Raw genomic sequence first — 13,627 nt, forward strand, 5'->3', positions numbered from 1 at the left:
TCTTTGTAAAACCCTGTTAACCAAAAATTGTATTTATTATCCATGCATGCATCTGCGCAGAGTCATGCACAATCGCAATGGAGGGAAGCCACACTGTTATTTCAAATAATTGAAAGATTTCACCATTTCCTTGAATTTGAAAAATATCCTTTAATTGCAAAAGGATACACATTCTGAAAGACCTCTACTTCAGTCTGTCTAGTGCTTACAGTCATTCCGGGATCCCAGCACCAAATGGAACACAGGAAATTATTTGCAATCACACCGTAGGTTACAAACCACCGTTTAATTGCAGGTCTCACACAACGTTATTATGCAACCTTTGTGCTTCACTGAGACTCAAAGGAAACTGCAGAAATTCAAACTAATGTAAATAATTGTACACATACAGCAACTAAAACTGACAGGCAAAAATGAGATACCAGTTAAAGGGTACTGCTGCAAAGAGACAGATGAATAATTGTAGAAGAAAATGGATTTTTATGTGCCAATCATTACAGCAAGCCTGGGCTTTCCATTTTTAAATCACTAAAAGAGTTGCTGTCAAGATTTCTTGTTTCTGCAGCATAACAAAGGTGATTTGCAAACTGTGCAGGCAACACTGGGGCTGCTGGAAAGTAATCAGGAACCTTTGCCATGGTAAGGTGTTATACAGCAGCTTAAATGCTAAACCAACTCCACTGGACAGAGTCCTGACAGCTCTTTCTGAAATCATTCTTCCCCGTTCCTCTCGGTGTTTAAGGGCTGGAGAGAAAATACTCACACCATACACTTAACTATAAACCATATGATCTTGCACACTGCCACTGGCATTAAAAATCACTCCCAACCTGCTGAAATAAGAGTGCCATTCACAGCTGTAAAGCTCTGATTATATTTCACCATAGTTACGCAACATGTGGAAAAAATACACTGTTCAACATTTTGGCACACTAATAAATAAAATCCAGACAAGGTCTATTAAAAATATCAAAGTAACCCTGTGCACAAGCTCCTTTTTATATAGTTGTATTTGTTATGCAGAAGAAATCAAAGAGACCTGAAATCTAATCACAGAAAATAATACAATTTGGGGTGAATTATGACAGTACATTTCCCTTTCAAAGCTATTACAGCTCCATATATGTTCCCTCTACCAACTACAGTGCTGTCCCGTCCGCAGTTTCAGCAACACCGCCTGCTTCATTTTTTCTTCCAGATTTTATAGCATCACACCTCTGTACAATGTTCGCTGCTGCTAACAGACACGCCACGGCACTCGCGTATACAAGAACACCCGCATCATCGAATCATTCATTTGATATTAAAACCCAGCTACAACTCGCGATGGCTTTTGGTAGTGGATTATCCCTTTGTTATCTGTCTTAGACTATCTGACAATAGCTGTTGAAGTGGGGGTAAAATAATGGAGTATCTTAAGTCAAGGCAGTTTTAGCAAACAAGACTTTTCAAATTAATTAAATGTGTTTTCTGTATAATGATTTAACATCCACATCCGCATGTTTTGGCTATCCAGGTTACTTATTGACAGGATTATTCAGGTCAAGTCATTGGAAACGTTCTAACTCGCTTTCTGGAGCCACACAATAATCTGAGAGAGGTCCAGTGCTGTTCAGATTTGTGAAGGTCTCTGTTTCTTCTGTTCTTCCTTTGCATGAAGACTGAACACATGGCAGCAGCACACCTCCAGGCAGAAATCACCTGTGCACACAGATACACAACCAACCCTACTGACAATGCCTGAAACACAAGTAGGCAGCTGATCACACTTTTAGCAAGAACACAAGGCCACAGAATAAACTAAAAAAAGAACTGTTTTATTGTGACACTTATGACATTGAACCCTTGTTGATATGAATGACTCTGGGTACTCTTGACACGTTACATAATGTCATGGTGTAGGATGGCACTGATTGTCATCTGACTTTTGAGAATGTTTAATGGTCCCTACTGACCTCAGTGCATTTTGGCAAGTCACAGAAACTTTATCATCAGGTTTGTGTATACAGTTAACAAGTAGTTGGTCTTATAAGCACCATTACAAACCCTCACATTAAGGGTATTATTAATCTAGTTTACAAATGCTTCATTGATAAAAATAGCATGATTACAGTATACACACACTTAATTTACATGTAATGTATTATAGGCATAACTGAGATAAACTACTGCGCTAACTTTGGTTGATTGAAGTATTTAGACTGAATAATGGCAATTTTGGCTTCTAAGTTGTGTAAATATTACAGTGCATTTATAAATCTAGGTTGAAAATTTACTAGCACCAAATGGATATCATAAATGGCTGACCTAGTAAGTTGTAGTTGGAGAAGCGAAGTTTAAGAATTACAAAAATAGAGCTGTCCATCAGTTGAAAGCACATTCTTGTACCTCTGCTGAAATGATGACGTGTCTCAGCATCAGTGGCCAACTTCCAATGAGAAAAGTCCCTGTTTTCAAGATTCAACATATCAAGGTAGCTCAGCGACACTTAAAAGCCTGAGGAAGTGGTTGTTTTGAGCTAGGGTATTCATCCTGTACCTTGTTTATGTAATAATATAATAGTGCTCGTTCATACAAATGTACTCATGTGAGATTGTACCTATGATATGGAGAATCTGATTGGGAGGAATATTCAGTCCTACCTATCTATCTTTGGTTTAATTATTTGGTCTTTGGTTGATGAATTAATGAAGCAATATCTGAATTTTCATTTTCAGGTTGTCTCCCAGCTCACCACTGAGGTAGTCTTTGTCATGTTTCGCTTCAAGCTGGTTAAGTTCCTTCTTTTTATAGAGTGGAATACTACTGATTTGTAATGAATAGTTTCCAGGCACTGGCTTCTTCTTTGTGAAATGAAGGTAACTTATCCCGTCCTTCTTATTGATTCTAAAGAAACCGTCTTCATTTCCGGAGTCAATTAAATATCGGTTATGGTTTGTCAGTGTTGTGAGGGCAGGAAGCAGTTCCAGGATGCGATCTTTGTTACTGAGATCCGAGATGTTGATGGAGAAGACTGCTGCTTTCTCGACATCCCAGCTGGCGAGACTGATTGGCAACTCCAGCTCTTGTTGATCCTGCACAAGAACAAACAGTGTGAGTTGGCTTTGTCAGTGTGTTCTACACGTGCCTAAACGTATGTATTTCCTACCCAGTTCATTCATTATTAATTGAAAAATTTTTAAAAGGAGGTTCTGTAATATCATCTGTCAAATCCACTATGACGGGCCTAGGACTTGCCAGGATAAAGTACGGTCTTTGTCACCGTCCTTGCGTGGGTGCCTGGGACACACACTAAAAGCGTGTGCGTCCTGCTGCCGGACAAACAAAGCCTCTCCGTGCTTGGAGTCCACAACCAGTCTCCTCCAAAGAGAGCAGCAAAGGCATCCTCTTCCTCTCTGTCAGGGGAACCACAAGCTAACGTGAACAGCGATGTGCAGAGGGAGCAGGGTCTGTGGGGAGGCACGTCGCTCATGTGGGCGTTTTCTGCTTTGCAGGATTTGCTTTGTTCAGGCATGGAGCTGCGGAGGCCTGTGGGTGCAGCGAGGTGCTGGAAAAGCAGCATCACCCCTCAGCTCCGAGCGATGGTAACTGGGCTCCCCTGAGCCCCCTGTGCGTGAGTCACGCTGCAGTGGCAGAACCGTAGCATTTCAGACAGCACATCAGCTGCCACGTTTCTGTTTGGAAAGCAAGGGAAGTTCAAGGCCAGGCTGGATGGAGTTCTGAGCAGCCTGGTCTAGTGGAAGATGTCCCTGCTCATGGCAGGGGGGTTGGAACCAGATGGTCTTTAAGGTCCCTTCCAACCCTTACTCCTCTATGATTCTATGTCACCTCTGAGACAAATTCAGTACTAATCACAAAGAGTACTGAAACACACAAATGGAAACCTGCCTCTGTCCCCAGCGACCTCCTAGCAACGACAGACGAAGCTCTGCCTCCTGTTCTGCTGCCTAGGCCCACAGTGAGCACCGTGCCTGGCCGTGCTGGCAGCCTCAGCTCCAGGATGGCAACCTGGGTGAGTGACTGCCAGGCTCTGGACAAGCCCCAGGCACGGCTGCAGCCCTGGGCTCCCTCCAGGCAAGGTGTTTGTGTCCAGAGCTCTGCGTTTGCTTTGGAGAGGGCTCCAGCCCCAGAGACACAACACAGGGCTGCTTGGCAGAGCCCACATCCACCCTGACCAAGGTGTCCTGCCTTTCTGGCCACGAGGTCACACAAACGTCTTACATACCCGCCGTCCTCGGAGAGCAAGAGCCTGCTTTGCGGGCGAGAGCACTGCTCTCTAGCCAGCTGGACCGGCAGTTATTGTAGTGCTTGATGTGATGTAGATATTAGGCATGCAGGGGCTTCAGAGGATGACCTCCGCCTAATGAGTGAACCCTTTCAGAAAGCCCCCCACCCCTCCCCAGGCTACCTGACATCCAAAACCAGCTCTTTGGTCTACTTTGTTTGGGGTGTACATTCTTCCTGTGGGATTGTCTCTTGGCACACCTCCGTCCGAGATGGGCTTTCGCAAGAGAACCACAAACCCCGTCCCCCAAAACCAGTCACTTACCTCTGCTTCATTTGCAGTTTCATTAGTGCTTCTGCGCTTCCTTCCTCTCTTGGGATAGCCGTTGATTTTACATTCGTAACAAGCTTCTGGAGAGAGAGAGTTGTCATCTACTTCTCCACTGAGTGAAAGCTCTTGTCCTTGACCTTTGCCTAGCCCCACTCCAGAAACACAGTGTCTGAGGAAGGAAGAAACTCAAAATTAATTCCAGTGGGACACAGATCTTCTCCAAAGCTGAATTTGGAGGACTGTGAATACAAGTAATAAAGCAATTACGTTGCACTCATTTCCTAGGAAAAATTTCTGCTGAAGTCAACAGGCAAAATGCTCACTGAATCACAATGCAGCTACCTCTGATGGCAAGAACCTGGCTCCATCAGGCTTTGCGTAAGAGACCTGCCAATATTTAACGGTTTTACAAACACAGGCTTAAGCTCTGAGAGGTTGTTAGTAATTTCTGTCATCTAACCTAGAACATATTAAAAGAGACCAATTTTCACAAACTGGTGAAAAATCTGAAGAGTGAGGTCTTTCATAATGTATCCCAAAGCTTTGAGTCACTTCTAAAATGTAAGCCACAAACTTTCTGCTTTCCATTTGAGTTGCTCAGTCCTACATGATGCACAGCCCTAACCTTCCCACTGGAGCAAGTGAAAAAATGTTTTCTTGATAAAGCAGACATTCATTCAAAAAATGATTCATTCGCAAGACAGAATAATATGGAACAAACAAGAATGCAAGAGCATACAGAATTGTTATTCCAACCTGTGGGTGAAGCCACTTGTATAATATCATTTGTCTTTGGAGCTGGTGGGGGGTGGGGTGGGTTTTGGTTTTTTGTTTGTTTTGTTGTTTTGGTTTTTTTTTGGGGGGGGGCGGTGTTCTTTGTTTGTTTGTTTTTTAAAGGAGACAAGTGATATACCACAAATCACAGTGAGGGGTGTGAGCTCCCAAGTGGCAAGCTCAGAGAACCTGGCAAGCTTCTGGGTGCAGGAAGGAGGTGAAGGCAGTAGCTTCAGAGAGCTGACTGACCCTGGTAGCCCTGATAAAATTTCATTAAGCATTAAAACCACGTTGCTCCCTTCCCTTGGTTACCTCTCCCCTCCCTCATCTCCAGAATCAGCAGGTGCATCCAACTCTTGAGCACCTCCACAATCCTATCCCTCTTTCATTGGTGACAATCCCCCCGGTTCTGCTGCTCCACACCACAGAGAAAGGAGCAGACTATGTCCCCTTTATGTCTGTAAGTTTAAAATGAGAATCCCTTACCCTTGTCCTATTCTGAAGTAACCAGGTGGACATCCACAGACATAGCCACCTTCAGTATTTGAACAACCATAACTGCATGGGGCTTGTGCAGAACCGCATTCATTGATATCTTGGCAACCTCCACTAAACTGTTCATACTGAAATCCGGTAGGGCACATACATTTATAGCTTCCCAAAGTATTGTGGCAAGACGCTCCTCCACAAATGTGTGCACTGAGACATTCGTTTTCATCTGGAAAAGAAGCAGAACATAACCACGTTAACTTCTGCTCTCAGGTGTAGTCCAGCGTACCCTGTCAGAAAGGTCACGCTTGACAGTTGCTCAACATGCTGCCACACCAGATGGACAGAAACAGGACAGGGCTTCGCCTCAGCCCTGGCTAGGACAGCGGTTGCTAGGAGATGACTACAACCATACAACAGAGCAACACTTGGGCTACTCTACAGAAGATGTTTCATGCCACGTCAGTTCATACTCTGGAGACCAGAGAAGCAGAGGAGGCAACTTTTTTTTTGTTCCAGAAACAAGTGAGAAGAATAAAACTTTGTACAGCCAACAATCTGGTCCAGTAATCCCAAGTTCATAATGCTATTCAACATTAAAGGAAAAAGAGTAAGGAATCAAGCTCTGACACCTCTTCCAGGCACTGAAAAGCCCTCCCTACACACTCATATTTAAATACAAGGTACAGGCAAGGTACAGGAACAAGTAGCAAAGTAAAAATAACAGCAGGTGTAGATGCAAAAGACTGCTGTATTCTGAACCAGCCCTTTTCCAGACTTCCCAAGTGCGCCGCTGTAGGAGTTCGAGCTCAGTTCAGGCTTGTTTACTCTAAACGGCTAGTTTTTAAAATGTAGCTGCTCTGAATTTTTTTGTCTGCTGTGGCAAGTTGCTTTGAAATGTTCTGAATGTTATTGGTGCCTATTTTCTGCAATAAAGTGACTGCACATGTGCGTTGTGTGGGTGTGCACATGCGTAAGAAACACCATCCGGATACTGTGTACATGAAATGTAAAGTACAGAGCAGCATCTCTGACCTAAGCATCCAGGTTACAGGAGTATTAGTACTAATTCAGATCATTATTGTCTTTTTCCAAAAAATGTGCGTGTTTATTCATTGCTTAAAAGCACTGCCTTTGCTTCTTGCAGCTTGATTTATGGCATGGTGCACTACGGAATTGCCTTGGTAGGGGATGCAGTCACACAGAGCACAAGACATGGGAGGAACCAAAGCATTCTTCAGTGATTATCTAAATATGTGTTGCAGCAACATCCAAAGTCGCTGAACACTTCATTAAATAAACTAAAAAAAGACACAAACTGTTTGCAGAGTTGGAATTGCCAAAGAATATGAAGGAATTCTCACGGAAAAACCTATTACATGGCTTCTTCCCCTGCGGTATACTCAGGAGATCTAGATAAGTATCTTAAGCATATAGAGTTACAGACATTACAACGTGAACATGTGGAGACCAGAAGGTATGAAAACCTGGGGCTGATTCTGTGTTACTGAAGCCCGTAGGATTTTTGCCATTAACTCAGAGCTATGTTTCAACATCTGTCATACCTAACACAGCAATTATGTCAACATCATAAATGCATGTTTGGGGCACACGAAGTTACTGCACCAAAAGGAGAAACGCTCACAGTGGCAAGAGTGTGTACACTAGCAAGGTTAGTTTCCGTATTTTGGGAGAGTGTTGGAAGAAAAAAATACGAAGAAAAGTGGAAAAAACAGTTAAGATAGCTTCAGACTCTGCGCAAACTGTGCTGCCAGGCACCAGCCTTGCTCTCTTGTGCTCTGTAACATGCAGTTCTGTCCTGCTCCACTTCAGCAGGAAGGAGGGATGCCATGAGGACAGAGGAAACCAAGCCTCCTGCCCTGCAGTTTTGGGTTCTGCCTGGACTGCCGCGTGTCCAAGAAAGTGGAAGTGCTAGCTGAGTCCTTCCCCAGTTGTGGCTCTCAGGGGAATTTTCCCTGGTGAAGTTTCTGGTGCCAAGATTGAAGCCTTTCTTTCACTGGGGGAAATACCAGTGCTCGTGCATTTTTAAACTGATATTCCCTGTATAAAATCTAAGCAGCAGTCAATGGGCTCAAAATCCGGAATAACAGTGTACACCTGGTTTGGAAATACACTTAGTTGAATGCTATCACCCAGGAAGACTTAGAAACAGTCAAGGTGTTTTGCAAACTAAGACCTGCACTTTTTCAGATTCCACAGTGTCCTCCAGCAGCCAGATGTGGCAGTGCTTCTTTTTTTCTTTTTTTTTTGACCCTCCCGCAGAATAAATTCTAATTTAACCCTAAGCTCTGCTAGTTTAATTAATATTCAAAACCACCATATGTTTGTGCTCCCTCCTTGCTCTCTCATATGTTACAGGAATAGAGCACTGGAGCAGAAGCAAGCAAACATCACGGCAAGGACTGCATAAATAGTCAGGAGGTTTGGTAAGCGTAACTAAAAGCAGAGACCTCCCTAGAGCACCACAGTGATAACAAGCAAAGGCATTTTTATGTTTCTGGCAGCAAAGCAAGCCAAACAAAGAGTTATGAAGCCCTTTGTTCTCAAAGAGGTCATCAAACACCTCTCTGGGTATCCACACCAGACTAGCTTGTATGAAGCCCATTAAATGTGCTTAAAAACGCATGTAATTGTTACTAGAGGAAAAATTATTCATGCTTCTCTTGTTTGAATATGCGACATGCTACGCTGCTGAAACGTACAGAGACTTTTCCTGTGATTTCTGCAGAGGACCCAGTTCTGTCTGCTCAAGTCATACCCAGTATCAATGCTCTGCACATGCAGCCCCATCTACGAGGGCTCAGAGACTTGGGATAGAACCAAAGTTTAGATAGGGAAGAAATAAGAATTTTAATTCCCAAGTGTATTTACTTCTTAACATAAAGAGCACTAGCATTTGTCATTTATAGCAGAACTGTCCGGTAAGCACTTGTTATAAACTGTATCCCAAAGGCGCAAGGGAGCATCTTTAGACAGAGAGCGGCAGCTTTGCTCAAATACGACAAATGGTTAATTCTGTACAGAGAAGAGGCTTAAATGCAGCCCTCCTGTAGGTGTTGTAAGCAGGATAAAAGCACAGATCAAGTGGGATTTTAATAGAACTTTAGATGCTGTGGGCCAGGAGTTTAATTTTACAGTTTATCAGTCCAAACTTGTGGTTCTGAGTCTGCAAGGTTCAACCCACCATCAGCTTTCAGCCAGGACCTGTATCTCAGCAGAGACTGCTGCATGGCTGAGTAAGACTTCCTTTGCTCAGACCACAAAATACACGAGTAACACAAGTTCCCTCAAAGTTGATACAACTTCTAGCACTCTCCAGGATAATTTTGTGCTTAAACATTTGTCAAGCCAGGACATAGGCTACGGGGTCCTTCACACCCATGCTGCCTTTCTCAGAAGCACACAACTGTAATGAAATTCTGCTGAATTTATTAAATTATAATCAGAAAAAGAAAATACAGCAAACTGCACCACTGTTCTTCACTTCTTGCTGCTAACAAAGGTAACGTGCATTTTGATGTTTGGATTTTAAAAAGTGACTTGCCAACACATTGGTTCCATTGGTAATGCTGGAGATATCCTTGTGGGCAGCTACACCTGTATCCTCCAATTATATTTTGGCAGCCATGCTGACACCGGTGGTTTCCATCACATTCATCAACATCTAAAAGGGTGAGATACACTCTGAGTTTTGGGAGAGAAGCTCAGATTATGTTATATTTGAAAAGTATGTTACAAATGATTATATACATTCATATATCACATATACAGAGGTATACTTCAGGATCTTCCAGTGCTGGGAGACAACTTTGGGCCTTTCAGGTTTGGATTTCTGGCTCCACAGCAAGTAACTTAGGACTTTAACCCACTGAAAGCTCAAATTCAGCCACAATTTTTAGAGTTTTTACATTCTGCTATGGAGCAGGCAGCAGAAAGCCATCTGTATATGGGACCCCCAAGACTTTCCTAAGGCTGTCAGCTCCACAGCAGACAGCCTCTTGCTTTTACCCAACCATCCAACCCAGGAATCCCAGGATATCTCTTTCCAAAGCAAACCAAATTATCTCCCAGAGGAAGGCTCCAGAGGCTCTAGGGACCCCGAGGAGTAATATCTGAAGCCCTTCAACTCTCTCTTTAGAAGGTCGCCGTGGAGATGCAAGGCTTCCTGTCCTGGGTGAGTCCCTCAGAAACCCATGCAGGATTCAACAGAAGTTTGCTGAACTTACGATGCTTAAACTGAAACATTCTAGGATAAATTGAAGTCTCCTCAGAAAATATCTGTCCAGCTTTTTAGCCTCCTGCAATATAGCTATTTACTCAGGTCCATAGAAAGAAACACCACCTTGCTGCTAAATCTCCACACCCCACTCCCCTTCAGCCTACACATGCTTACTGCACAGGTTTTGGTGCTTACTCCACAGGCCCCTCCTCGGATGACAGTATGGCTGAGAGAAGTTGAAGGAAAGCAAGAGAAGGCCAAGTTAAAGGTGCTGTGTGTTGTACCTACCTTCACAGCTAAGCCCAGTTTGATCGAGTGAGAAGCCACGTTGACACTCACAAACAAAACTTCCTGGTGTATTCTGGCAAATGCCCTTCGCCCCACATAAATTTATTTCAGTCGCACACTCATTATTATCTGCAGGAAATGAAAGCCTAAGTGTTACTTTTTATTCCTTGCTGTGAAGATGATCATTTAGCAATGCTAACAATGAACAGTTTGTGACAAGGGGTAAAGAAACATCAGCAACGTAGCTGTCTTACGGCCCTCTCCATTTTTTATTTTGCCCTACAGAAGGAGGGCTTACATTACCTTCTGCTCATTTGAAAACACAAACAATAGCCATGGGAAGCGAAACACTCCTTCACCAAGAATATGGAGTTTGATGTTCTAGTGTTCAAACACCCCTAAATTCACAGCAGTACCACAGGATCCAACTTGCAGAGCAGAAAGAGTGTTTTGCAGCAAGTAGTTTTGTTTAACATTTCCACAGACATAATGGGTATGTGTTTCAAGGACAACTGCAGAAATGTGTGTTTCACTCTTATTGTTTCCAGAAGCCTTGACATGATCTCTAACGTGGGTCCTGCAATGAACTACAAGAATGGAAATGTAACTATCTTTTTGCCCAATGAGTAAGAAGGGTTAAGGCAAGAGGCACAGATCACTGTTTATACTGTCTGATTCTTGCAAGTGCAAAATTCAAAGACATAGGTTATCAAAACAAAGGAAGGTAGGAGGGAGGGCTTCTCTGCATCTTCTGCTCTGGTGGGACTGGGATCAGAACCTGGCCTATGTTTCCATTTGGTTTCTCAGCAGGCTGATTTCACCTCCTTGCTACTTTGCTTCTGCAGTAAGTGTCAGTAATAAATCCCAAAGCTGTGTGTACATTCGTATGTCACTTACCAATGCAGGCTGTATGGTGCTGAGTGAATCCAGGAGGACATTTACAAGTGAAACCCCCAATAGTGTTGACGCAAAGGAACTGGCAGTTGTGCTGTTTTGTTGCACATTCATCAAGATCTGAAAAAAACAAGAAAACATTTTTCACTTATTTCCCCTCGGGATATCTGAGAGTTCAGCTGGACTTAGAGAGAAGTGATTGCAAATAAATAACGTATCAAATAAAGCCTTTTCAATCTGCGTCTCACTTTCCACGCTGGCTTCCAGTTCCTCTCACATGAAGGCTCACATATAAAGAATAGGATTTTGGAGAGACACTGGTGTCCATGCGAACGCTGGATTACAGACACCGCTGTCACCTGCTGGAAAGATGCTGTTGTATAATAAATGCCTGCTCTCACTGCAGTCAGTAAATGGGAAGTCACCAACTTCACGAGAAGCAGTGTCAGACTGCAGAACAGTATTGCACTGAAACATGCTATTACTCCAAAAGAAATATTTAAATGCTAATGACAAAGTACACTGTCACTTCCCATGCCAAGTTTAGAACTGCTGCTGTAACTTGTGTGGTTTCAGTTATATCTTTGCTACCAAGATACATAAATAAATGAAATTATAATGAACATTTTAAAATCTCTCCTGCACTGCTGTTCCCTATTCAGCACGCTGCAGAGGCAGTAGGTTAAAACTCTGTTGATGTGGGACAACGCACTGCAAACCATGCTCATCTTTGCATCCATTAAGATACATTTATCACTGAAAAACACAGCTTAAACCAACATGCTTACCAAAATAAACCATTCATATGTATTCTTGATTACAAAGTCTTTTAAGGTCAGCTGCTATCAGCCTGCAAAAATTCCTGTGGATCTACTGTTCATCCAGATTACCAAAGAAAGCAACTGAAACACCAGCTCCATCCTGTGCAGGCCACTTCCACTGTCTTCAGTGGAAATACTCACAGGAATCAAGGAGACAGATTTAGATCATTTAAATGTCTTTGGATTGGTATTTGCTGCGAAATACAATGTTTCTGCAGTAAATTTGTTTCTTGATTTTTACCTTTGCAGCTTCTCCCATCTTCTTGCAGGATGTACCCTTTTGGACATGAACACTGAAAGCTCCCTTCTGTGTTTTTGCAGATGAAATTGCAAGGTTTCGGGGACTCATTGCATTCATTCAGATCTAGAAGAAGCAAAACCAGATACCTCAGTGCTGATAACCAAGATCTGTAATATGTTTTTCAAAATGCTCAGGAGATATCAGAAGGAAATCGAAAACCCCAAAGCCTTCTAATGAATGGCATTTGCTTTTCTCATTTTTCAAAATCTTTGTGTTTCCTTCTTCAAGTCATCTCTTGGTCATAAACTTTATATACACACACTATAATGAAAAACCTACCTATGCAAAGTGTGCCGGTTATATCTGTAGTATAGCCAAGGTTGCAATGACAGCGGTAAGAACCCCTCTCATTGATGCATTCCCCATTACGGCAGACATCATGAATAACCTTGCACTCATCAATATCTGCAATTAAACAAGCATTAGTTCACAAGGGAAAAACAAGAACTGATTTTATACAGCTTCAACAGATTCTCGTGACCTGACATGAAAAAAAAACACCCTACATAAAACTTTGAAATTACTAAAATAAAAAGAAATATTGCATAGATTAAGGAGAAATATTAAGTGGAAAAATAGAGAATGGAGCATTAATCTAACTTTCAAATGCAATGAGCAAGCCTTAAGCAGAAGCAAACAACCAGAAGTGATCATATATTAGCCTCCACAAATCAAGTATCACTTTGCTTTCATGTATGCAAATAGCTCTTAATCTGTACCTACAATACACTCCAATGTGAGAGTGCAAATTCGCATTCGAGCGCATGTCAGTCAACCAGCATGCGCAGTAAATATCCACCAAGCTGGGACGGATGCCTTTGGCCACGCACCCTCCTCCCAACGGGCTGTACTCTCTCAACATGAAAACTCTTAGAATAATTTCGACTGACATCCAAAATATTTAGGACCTCACAGTGTTGCAACATGCAAAAAGTAAGAGTTTATAATTTATCACCGAGTTTGACATTGTGTAAGAGGGCCTTTAGTAGAAAAGTCAGTACCTGCTCCGTTAGACATGTATCCTCGGCCATGAGGGCAAAGCTTCTTGAAGGCCACAGTGCCTGGGAAGGGGCAAACCTCACAGTTTTGCCCCCAGCCTCGGCCACCATCACAGCAGCATTCAGACTTGGTGACAGAGTTCCTGTTGCTTGATCCGATTTGACACATACTTTGTAAGACTTCAGTGAAGCAGTAGCCCTCCCTGTTGTCTGGAAGACAAATTATGCATCACACAGAATCCTAATGGTGAAGACCTCCAGCGGGTC

General features: G+C 42.8%; 1 protein-coding gene across 3 annotated transcripts in view; it reads right to left on the bottom strand.

Moving 5' to 3' along the window:
- Nucleotides 1-271: 271 nt before the first annotated feature.
- The window catches only part of FBN1 (fibrillin 1), a 158,960-nt gene continuing 145,604 nt past the window's right edge, over nucleotides 272-13,627 (bottom strand). The window contains exons 57-65 of one of the 3 annotated variants that reach the window (XM_075431333.1): nucleotides 13,364-13,570; nucleotides 12,642-12,767; nucleotides 12,303-12,425; nucleotides 11,244-11,360; nucleotides 10,347-10,475; nucleotides 9,384-9,503; nucleotides 5,816-6,047; nucleotides 4,550-4,724; nucleotides 272-3,074 (exon numbers count right to left, since the gene is read on the bottom strand). In XM_075431333.1, coding sequence (XP_075287448.1) covers nucleotides 2,685-3,074; nucleotides 4,550-4,724; nucleotides 5,816-6,047; nucleotides 9,384-9,503; nucleotides 10,347-10,475; nucleotides 11,244-11,360; nucleotides 12,303-12,425; nucleotides 12,642-12,767; nucleotides 13,364-13,570 — 1,619 coding nt within the window. In that variant the 3' untranslated portion in view covers nucleotides 272-2,684. Of the gene's footprint in view, nucleotides 3,075-4,549; nucleotides 4,725-5,815; nucleotides 6,048-9,383; nucleotides 9,504-10,346; nucleotides 10,476-11,243; nucleotides 11,361-12,302; nucleotides 12,426-12,641; nucleotides 12,768-13,363; nucleotides 13,571-13,627 lie in introns of those variants that run through there. The other 2 variants (XM_075431334.1, XM_075431335.1) reach the window with 2 other exon arrangements.

The sequence above is a fragment of the Opisthocomus hoazin genome, chromosome 10 (genome assembly GCF_030867145.1).
Source record: "Opisthocomus hoazin isolate bOpiHoa1 chromosome 10, bOpiHoa1.hap1, whole genome shotgun sequence".
NCBI lineage: Eukaryota > Metazoa > Chordata > Aves > Opisthocomiformes > Opisthocomidae > Opisthocomus > Opisthocomus hoazin.